The following is a 9,948-nucleotide window of genomic DNA, read 5'->3' as shown; positions in this document are numbered from 1 at the left end:
GGAACCTTGCACTGACCCAGGGAAGGCAGAAATTAATCCACGTATCTATAGTTAACACTCTTTAACATAGCTGTAAAAATTATATACATTAGTTGGGGCTAGAGACATGGCTCAGTGGTTAAGTGTGCTGCTCTTACAGAGGACCCGAGTTTGGTTCCCAGCACCCACATCAGGCAGCTCCCAACCACTTGTAACTCCAGCTCCAGGGAATGTGATGCCTCTGACCTTTGCAGGTACCTACACACCACACACACCACACACACACACACACACCACACGCACACACGCACACCACACACCACACACCACACACGCACACATGCACACACACACACCACACACACACCACACACCACACACGCACACGCACACGCACACCACACACACCACACACACCACACACACACACGCACACACGCACACACACACACACCACACACACACATACACGCACACCACACACACCACACACCACACACCACACACACACACTAGGACCGGCTTCCAGAGAAGTTTCAGTTTCTGTTTTTCTTATTTTCAGTGTTTAGATCAGTCCTGGAATGGTTTCCAAGAAGTCCAAGCTATTTCAATAACCCGGAAATCCCCGGGCTGGGATGCAGCTCAGCGGGAGAGTCTTCGCTTAGCAGAGAGAGGGTCCCTGGGTTCTGTCCCCAGCTATTATCCACACACACGCACACACACACGCACACACACACCACACACACACACACGCGCGCGCGCCTTGAAATTGAAAGTGCAGATCTCCAGCACCTGCTAGACTTGCCCTTAATTGCCCCTCCCCCTACTCACACACGCGTGGGGCTGTCCGGGTTCACCAGGTGATCCAAGAGCGGAGGGGTGGGGAGGGACACTTAGACAGAGAGTTGAGGCCAGGAGAGACCCGAGTTCTCCGTGTGACCTTGGCCAGGCGCTCTGCCTCTCTGGACTTGGCTGCTCTGCACAGGAGGGGTCCGCGCCGGGTTAGGACCAGGCGGGGTGGGGCGCAGCGGCCTCGGGCCACCTGGACAGGTGTGCGCCCCGCCCCGGGGTCGGGGGGGTGGGGGAGCGGTTCCCCGGCAAAACCCGTGGCTCCCGGGCGCACTCGGCGGCCGCGCCCCAAGGGCAACCCGCATCCAGCATCCGGACGCCTGCGGCCTCCCATTGGCCCGCGAGGCTCTGCAGGGTCGCCCCGCAGCCAATCGCAGCCGAAGGGCGGGGCCTCGCCGGTCCAGGCGCGCTGGGGGCTTGGGCGGATGCTCCTGTGCCGCAGCAGGTCCCGCTGGTGCCCGAGTGCCCGCGCCAGCCATGCAGGAGCCTCTGCTGCGAGCTGAGGGCCTGGACTATGACACCTTCCCCGAGACGCCCGCGTCGCCGGGAGAGAGGACGCGGACCGGGTGAGAGTCGCGGGGCGTGTGGCGGTGGGGGCGGGGGTGGGATGGCCAGTCTTCTCCAGGCCGGCATGCGCCCTGGGCCAGCCCTGACCTCTAGCGAGTGGCCACAAGGAGGCAACTGGCTCTTTTTCGCCAATTCTATATCAAGGCTAGTCCCTCATGGCAAAGGGATCACCCAAGGGAATGCCAGGCCGGGTGTTCACCTGTTCCAGAGGGGGTGAGGGCTTGCCTCTGGTCACACCGTCAGCCTTCAGCAGTGGAGCTGTGGACAGAACCCACGCACGACTCCCTTTCTGGAGAAAAGGGCCTCCGCCCAACTCACACCCTGGGAATTTCCCATAGTGGCTACTCAGGCCTTACAGAGGTGCCAACTTGAGCCTTTGGACCCAGGCTTCCCCCATGCTATCTGCCGAGCTGGGCAGCCATGGGGTTAAGTATGCAGCCGTCTGGGGACCCAGAGTCTAGGAGGATCTAACCCTGGGCCTTTTGTCCCACCCCATCCCCTACCAGGGCCTTGCAGAACAGAAGGGTGTTCCTGGCCACCTTTGCTGCTGTGCTGGGCAATTTCAGCTTCGGGTACGCCCTGGTCTACACATCTCCAGTCATCCCAGCTCTGAACCTTTCCTCAGACCCTGCGCTACACCTGAACAAAATCCAGGCATCCTGGTTTGGGGTGAGGCTTGTGCTCTGAGCTCGAGGGGCTGGTAGGGGCATGGATCCACTGAACCTGTCTACCGGGGGGGACTAAAAACACTCAGCTTGGGACCTCCCTTGGGGCCCAGTGCCCCTCTGTCACATACTCCTGCCTGTCTGCTAGTGGTGATGAAAGCCCATAAGGAAGTGACAGCCAGCAGAAATGATGTGAGGAGGTGGGGAGATTTCCCGGTCCCTTCCCCATGTGGCGGAGTGTTCCTCAGACCCCATACGGAAGCAAAGCTAACATCCTCCTGGGTGCGTGGGGGCAGGAGCCCTGGAATGCCCACTGGGGAAGGACAGAGTGGTGGAAAGAAAGACTCCAAGAGCCCAGGAATCTAGAATTAAACCCTCAGTAGCCTGTGAGAATTATTGACAGCTAACCTGGAAACACAGTTTCCTGAGCACTTTGAATGGGTTGGGCACATGCTGAGCACACGCCAGCACATGCCAAGCACAAGCTAACACATGCTGAGCACATGCCAGGCACTTGTGGAAAGACGTTCACTCCTGGGGGTCAATCCCTTGCTCTACCCATAACAGAGCTGAAGAAACAGGCTTAGACAGGCCAAGACATGTGTTCTGGTCCTACTGTTCATGATGAGCAGTTCACTCCTGGGGGTCAATCCCTTGCTCTACCCATAACAGAGCTGAAGAAACTGAGGCTTAGACAGGCCAAGACATGTGTTCTGGTCCTACTATTCATGATGAGCAAAGTCCAAGCAAATGGTTTACTCTACAGGAACTTCCAGGACCCCCTAAATCTTAAGGTCCCAGAGCCTTCAAGTCACAGAGTTCTCCTGGGTTAAAATACTAGACACATGGGTCTGGAGAGATGGCTCAGTGGTTAAGAGCACTGACTGCTTTTGCAGAGGACCCAGGTTCAATTCCCAGCACCCACATGGTGGCTATGAACCATCCTTAACTCCAGTTCCAGGGGAATCCGAAGCCTTCTTCTGACCTCCGCGGGCATTGCACGACACGGGTGCACTCACATACATACAGGCAGTACACTCATACACGTAGAATAAAAATAATAAATATTTAAAAAAAAATACTCGACGTGTAGGGCCAGGTGCAGTGGAGAACGCCTGTCACAAAAGCACTTGGGAGGCTGAGGCACAAAATGTGTTTGAGGCCTGCTTGAGCTCAAAAAATAAAATTAGGCACCGTGGGCCTGTGGCCCCGCCACCTCCCTCGGGCAGGACAGTAGTCACCGTGCCCTGCAGATACTTGCTCACATGTTGCTGTGCACCTGGGCAGTCAGGAGACTCCATCAGTGCCCTCATGGGCCTAGCTTCTGGTCAGCACTTGGGGAGCTGTCTCTCGACTCTGATGGGTGCGGGTGCTCAGGGCCGTCGTGTCTACTTGTCCCCCTGCCAGTCTGTGTTCACCTTGGGTGCTGCGGCAGGGGGCCTCAGTGCCATGGTGCTCAGTGACCTCCTGGGCCGGAAGCTCAGCATCATGTTCTCAGCCGTCCCCTCGGCCGTCGGCTACGCGCTCATGGCTGGTGCCCAGGGCCTCTGGATGCTGCTGCTGGGGAGGATGCTGACTGGCTTTGCCGGAGGACTCACTGCTGCCTGCATCCCGGTAAGGTGGGATGTCCCTACTGCTGCTGGGCTGTGCTGGGCCACCGCTGATGGAGGCCCCCTTTAGGCCTTTGCTCGGTGAGAGCGTGTGGTCCCCTGGCACTGCCCAGGAAACCTCGACAGCTCCTGTCAGAGCAGCTGACATCAGTCCTCCCTGGAAACTTCCTACCCAGAGTGTTGACAGTCTGTTGCATTGCTCAACTGGAGAAAATCCTCATTGAGCAAGGGGTGTGAAGGGAAGTCCCTGCCCTGCCCTGCCCTGCCCTCCCCTAACTGCTTACCTCATGCACTCCCAGCCCCCTCCCGTTACACCCCTCCTCTGGCCAAGCCCAGAGAGGTGCAAGGGTGACTGAGGTGTTACATAGGTACCTGGTCAGACCCCAAAGTCTGGGTTCCCTGTGCTTGGTTGGATTCCAGCCTCATAGTGCCCCTGTCAAAGCTGAGTGCGTCTGCCTACTTACCAGCTTTGGAACATGAGGCCAGAGGGTCTGGAGTAAGGTGTGGTGGGAACAGGACTCCTGCCAACTTCCCCAGGTTCCCAGGCACCCCCTTCCCAAGGAAGCCCCAAGGGGACCATGTACCTTGCAGGTGTACGTGTCTGAGATCGCACCCCCTGGTGTTCGTGGTGCCTTGGGAGCCACACCACAACTCATGGCCGTGTTTGGATCCCTGTCCCTCTATGCCCTTGGTAAGTATCACCCTGCACCCCAGCACAAGGTTGTGGAGATAGACAGGGAATGGAACCATCCCTAAAGGCGGTATTCTGCCCTGTCTGTGCAGGGAGGCCTGTCCTTCGGCAGCCTCGGACCACTTTCCCATAGCAGAGAGCTGTGTCTAGTACCTTGTCAGCCCATGAGGGGAGTCCAAGCAGGAACGTGCCTGCCTGGGTGAGGGTGGTGGGGGCCCGAGGCCAAACGCCTCACAGGATCTCTGTCTAGTACCAGAACAGGGCCATATCTGGCCACTGGTGGCCTCCATTGCAGAGACTCAGGCAGTCTGGGGAGGGAGGCTAGGCTAGGCTGGGAGGAGTTGGGAAGAGTGAGAGGGCTCAGAGACCCCTGTCCCTCACACCCGGCCTCCTCTCCCTCAGGCCTTCTGCTGCCCTGGCGCTGGCTGGCCGTGGCTGGGGAGGGGCCTGTGCTCATCATGATCCTGCTGCTGAGCTTCATGCCCAACTCCCCTCGCTTCCTGCTCTCTCGTGGCCGGGATGATGAGGCGCTAAGGGCACTGAGCTGGCTGCGCTCAGACTCTGACATCCACTGGGAGTTCGAACAGATCCAGGAAAACGTGCAAAGACAGGTGTAGCAGGGGCGGGGCTGTTCCCTAGGCCACTCTGGGCCTGTTTGCTCTTCCTGAAACGGGTGATGCCGGCTAGTGTCCAGGGGGTTTGCAGAGCCCAGGGAGTCTTGGGTGGCTAGGTCTCTCTCACAGGAAGAAGGGAGTCGTCTCCCTGAGCCCCTACAGGTCCCAGGACAGAGTGGCTGATGCTGGAGAGCCTGGTACAGCCCCTCAGTGGCAGCCTTGTGTTCCAGAGCAGCCGAGTGTCATGGGCAGAGGTCCGGGACCCCCATGTATTCCGGCCCATCCTCATCGCCGTGCTGATGCGCTTCCTGCAGCAGCTGACAGGCATCACGCCCATCCTCGTGTACCTGCAGACCATCTTTGACAGCACATCCGTGGTGTTGGTGAGAGTCCCCTCTCCCCGCAGCAGGACTTCCCTCCGAGTCCCATGAGGCTGCTGGGGAGAATGCAGGCTGGGCAGCAGGGAGCTAGCTGGCTGATACTGGGGACACCGATCCCAGACCCTGAGCCCCGCTCTGGTGGGAAGCTAAGGCCCCGGGTCAGATCTCGGAGGGTGCCAGCTTCTGAGCTATGCCCATTCTCAGTGTTGTTTTCTTCGGTGACACTTGAGTATTTCAAAATAAATTATGCAGAATAACAGGAAAACAAATATAATAGAAATTTAGAGCTCTTGGGACTGTGGCCTTAGGTTCAGATCCTGAGTGGGAACTGTGAGAGCAAGTACCCTGAGTCCCAGACTCTGTGTGCAATGAGGTTTGAAGATAAGAGCATAGTCCTACCATCTCTGTCCAGTGAGGATCTGAGCCTAGTGGTGGGCACAGGAGATGTGCCCCTGCCGGGAAGCCCCACAAACAAGGGCGGGGTGCAGAGAGGAAGTGCCCAGCACATGTGGTTCACAGCTGCATAGGAGCAGTGGTCCTGGCTTCAGGCCTGAGTGCCTTGGGATGGAGGTGGGACATGGAAGTGGGTCTCTCAGCCCAGTGCTCTGCCCCACAGCCCTCCCAGCAGGATGCAGCCATTGTGGGCGCTGTGAGGCTCCTGTCTGTGCTGATTGCTGCCGTCACCATGGACCTGGCGGGCCGGAAGGTTCTGCTGTATGTGTCAGGTGAGCATCCCTGCTCTGCTGTACTGTGTTCCTTGAGCCACTGTGTGCTGCAACGTCTGGGCCACACCCAGGACATTGCCCAGGACCTAACTGATGGCAGCTAGGACAGGTCTGCTGGAGTACTGAGAGTGAAGGAGCTGATCCGCCCAGCGTGGGGCTTAGCCCCGGCTGGAGAGCCTGGGCTTGCCATCCTGTGGTGTCGGGAGGGGAGTTGTCTCTGTTGCAGGGTAGCCTTGCCACCCGGCAAGGGGTGCTGTGGGGCTTGGAAGGGGCCTCTAAGGAACATCAGTTCACAGGGTCCTGGCCCTGGGGGCCACCTTCGTGTCCCCAGCTTCCATCATGTTTGTGGCCAACCTGACACTGGGGCTGTACGTCCACTTTGACTCGAAGACCCCGACCCCCAACAGCACCGTGGGCCTGGAGGTCTTGCCCATGGTGGGCACAGAGCAGCCTCTGGACACAGCTTTCAACTACCTCACCCTGATACCTCTGCTGGCCACCATGCTTTTCATCATGGGTAGGAGGAGCAGGGTGCCTGGGGGTGGGGTGCCTGGGTGCTGTCCTCTTGCTGTCCTGGTTTGCCTGGTAGGTGGGGGAGCACAGGGCTTCCTTACAGCCCCAGAGACACAAAGTGACCCTGAGGGTGCCCAGGGCCTGAGCCCACCCACTCCCCTCTTCTGGACAGGCTATGCCATGGGCTGGGGGCCCATCACCTGGCTCCTCATGTCTGAGGTCCTGCCCCTGCGTGCCCGAGGTGTGGCCTCAGGCCTCTGCGTGCTGGTCAGCTGGCTCACTGCCTTCGTCCTCACAATGTACTTCCTGCAGGCAGTGGTGAGTAAGTGGTCCCCCAGCCAGGCTTTCTCCATTAGGTAGTCTACCTTCAGAGACCCCAGGAGAAGAGCACATGGCCCTACATAGGCTGAGAACAGCCAAGTGACAGCACAGCCAAGGTATTATAAGAAACTGCAACAAGCCAGGTCACTTCCCAGTATGCCCTGCTTGGCTGTACTGGTTGGTCTCTTACTCTGCTGGGCCTCAGTGTAACCCGGCTGCACCTGCTCAATGTGGTTTGAGTGTACCCCATACACACCCAGATCCCAGCCCTGCAAACCAATGGCTCAGGAAACACCTGACTCCCAGACTCTACTGGGGGAACCTGGCTGGAGCAGCACAAGCCAGTGGTGAATGTGAAGGGCAGGTGTAACCCACTGCCCACCAGGCCCTCAGGAGGCTTAGAGCTTGGGTGTGGAGGGGTGTCTGAGAGACCTAGCCCCCAAGATGGCTGCAGGGCAGCCTGGGCGATCTCAGAGCAGGGCAGTGGCCAGATGAAGGCCCCACAGACTGGCCAATACTAGCTGAGCTGATGAAGGCTGGGCTGGGGCTGCTGCTCCCCAGTGACCCCCTCCCTAACTCCCCACCACAGAACACCTTCGGCCTCCAGGTGCCTTTCTTCTTCTTTGCGGCCATCTGCCTGCTCAGCCTGCTGTTCACGGGCTGCTGTGTGCCTGAGACCAAGGGCCGCTCACTGGAGCAGATCGAGGCCTTCTTCCACACCGGCAGGAGGTCCTTCAGGCACTAGTCAGGGCCTGCCTGTGAGGGGCCAGACCCTCAGTGCTGGCCACAAACACACCCACAACCAGGAGCAGCAGTAGCCATCAGCCCCGCTATCAGCCAAGCACAGGACCAGCCAGAACGAGCTTGTACCTCAGGACAGGCAGTTCACCTATCGGGCTGTAAAGCCCTAGCCCCAGCCCAGGCAGCCTGCAGTGCTGTACACCCTTCTGAGAGCCACAGGGGGAACAGGTGGCCCAGACCCCAGGAGAGCACAGGTGTGTGCAAGGACAAGGCCCTGTTAGGGGACCTGGGGCCTAGTTCCTCACTCATGTAAGGGACCCTTCCCAGAGAACAGGGCTGGAGGCGGCAAAGTGGTTCTGCACAGGGGCATCATTGTGTCATCCTGTTCTGATCACTTGGCCATGGTGAGCACAGGCCCACAAAGATCTGTGCACTTTGGGGACTACTGTGGACTTCCAAAGGCTCAGGACCTGGTGGAGCCCCTTCCTCTACCCCAGCCCAACCATGGGATGGCTCTAGTCTGAAAACTGTGTTCACTGCTTATAAAAATAAAGACATTGGGCTTGCAGCCCCAGGGAGGAAGGAGTGGGATCTGCTGCAGGGGGATGCTCCCCACCCCATCAGCCAGGCCACAACCAAGCTCAGCCCGGACTGCCAGGGCATTCTGGCCTTACCTACAGTACAACACAGAAGGCAGGAGCCACTGCAGGGCTGACTGCCAGCCCGTCTTTCTCAGGCAAGCTACCTTCCCTGTTTGAGATCCTGTGAGCAGGTTCAGGCTTGGCCTGGTTGGCAGGGCCAAGGCTCCCTGCTGTGGCTACAGGCGCTGCGAGCAGAAGAAGAATGCACATACCAACTACAGCTCTGCTTTACTCCAAGGGCAAGCTAACTGTCAGGCAACAGGTGGGCAGAGGGGGCCTCAGAAGACAGCCAGACACAGGCCAGAGTAGGGCCTGGCCTGGGCTGGACGGTGCTCATGCTGAGAGGCAAGTTGAAGGGCTCCAGACCTACTATGCCACAGACCTGCTGGGAACCTCAGCCCAAGTGTCCATCCTACTCTGGCCTGTGTCCAAGGGCCTCTACCTCCACCTCCCACCCTATGTCTGCCCAGACTTCCCAAGTGGGGTGTGACCTTTCTGGACATGGCCAGTTTCTCCTTCTCTTGTGCCTGCAGGAGGCGGCCCACTGCCAGAGGCAGGAGGCCTGGGCAGAAGTGACCCCTAGGTCGCATGCTTGCACAAGTGACCAGAGGAGCTGGTGGGGCCCTTGCTCCTCCTGGGAGGTAGACAGGTCTTACTGCACACGCACGCACACACAACCCTTTCAGCCCAGCACTGGCCTGAGGAAGACGGCCCCAGAGGAACCCTGAAGGCACATGTTCTGCCAAGCCAGCTACACTGCGACATCTCTGCTACTCAGCCTGGCCAGGTTTCCTGGAGGGCTGCTGCTCTCGAGAGCCCATAGATCAATGAGCCACCATCCCAACCTGAATACCCACTAAGGTCTCCTGGGAGTCAGACTTGGGTGTGGCCCCAGGGCTGGGCTCCATGGAGCAGGCCCACCTGAGGGTGTAGAGTAGGAAGCTGGGCTATCTTCCTCAGCCCCATCCAGGCTCAGCCGGGCCCACCAGACCTGAGTCTAAGGGCCAAGGACCCATCTAATCAACCTCTGGTGCCAAGGTCACAGAACAGGAAAAGACAGTGGTGCAGAGGAAGGAGGGGAGCAGCCAGGGCATGTCCAGTGGGGCCACATCCTGGGTAGCAGTTCCCCATGCCACAGCCATGCAGGCTTACTCATGCCTGACACCTTGGGGCAGTGGGCTATCTCTGGAGGAGGTGGCTGTGGCCTCTGCCCGGCTCTCCAAAGGCCGCAGGCACCCAGGGACAGGTTGGGAAGAACACCTGAGTTGGGTCAAGTCCAACCCATGGTACTGAGGAGCCAGTCCTCACTGACACAGGGAGGACTTCACCAGAAACAGATGAGAACCTCCCCTACCACTTCTCTAGCACCAAAGCCTGAGCTGGGGGAGGGACAGACAGTGGGGTTTGGGGTGAGGCCCATGAGAGATGGAACTGTGGGAGTGTGCTGAAGTAACTTGGCCCAGGCATCACTCAGTCCTCTGGCCACTGCCAAGGCTGCTCTGACCAGGAGGCTGAATCCTGGTACACTGTGGAGTGGCCACTTTCCCTGGGGTGCTCTGCTCCTCCTCTGTTGGGGACAGGTGCATGAGGCAGAACTAGAATCTTCCCCCCCCCCCCCCCGAAAACGGGGGGGAGGATTCCCCCACCCCTTA

General features: G+C 58.9%; 1 protein-coding gene across 2 annotated transcripts in view; it reads left to right on the top strand.

The window, feature by feature from the left end:
* Positions 1-1,225: 1,225 nt before the first annotated feature.
* Slc2a6 (solute carrier family 2 member 6) overlaps positions 1,226-9,948 on the top strand; it is an 18,386-nt gene continuing 9,663 nt past the window's right edge. Inside the window, exons 1-10 of one of the 2 annotated variants that reach the window (XM_008843911.3) lie at positions 1,226-1,394; positions 1,902-2,064; positions 3,468-3,674; positions 4,262-4,361; positions 4,764-4,972; positions 5,206-5,358; positions 5,972-6,080; positions 6,412-6,597; positions 6,766-6,911; positions 7,504-8,189. In XM_008843911.3, coding sequence (XP_008842133.1) covers positions 1,306-1,394; positions 1,902-2,064; positions 3,468-3,674; positions 4,262-4,361; positions 4,764-4,972; positions 5,206-5,358; positions 5,972-6,080; positions 6,412-6,597; positions 6,766-6,911; positions 7,504-7,659 — 1,518 coding nt within the window. In that variant the 5' untranslated portion in view covers positions 1,226-1,305 and the 3' untranslated portion in view covers positions 7,660-8,189. Of the gene's footprint in view, positions 1,395-1,901; positions 2,065-3,467; positions 3,675-4,261; positions 4,362-4,763; positions 4,973-5,205; positions 5,359-5,971; positions 6,081-6,411; positions 6,598-6,765; positions 6,912-7,503; positions 8,190-9,948 lie in introns of those variants that run through there. The other variant, XM_008843912.3, reaches the window with a different exon arrangement.

Source organism: Nannospalax galili, unplaced genomic scaffold, assembly GCF_000622305.1.
Source record: "Nannospalax galili isolate Female #2095 unplaced genomic scaffold, S.galili_v1.0 scaffold300, whole genome shotgun sequence".
NCBI classification, from domain to species: domain Eukaryota; kingdom Metazoa; phylum Chordata; class Mammalia; order Rodentia; family Spalacidae; genus Nannospalax; species Nannospalax galili.
Note: the sequence above shows the minus strand (reverse complement) of the source record. Positions and strands in the feature narration are given on the sequence as shown.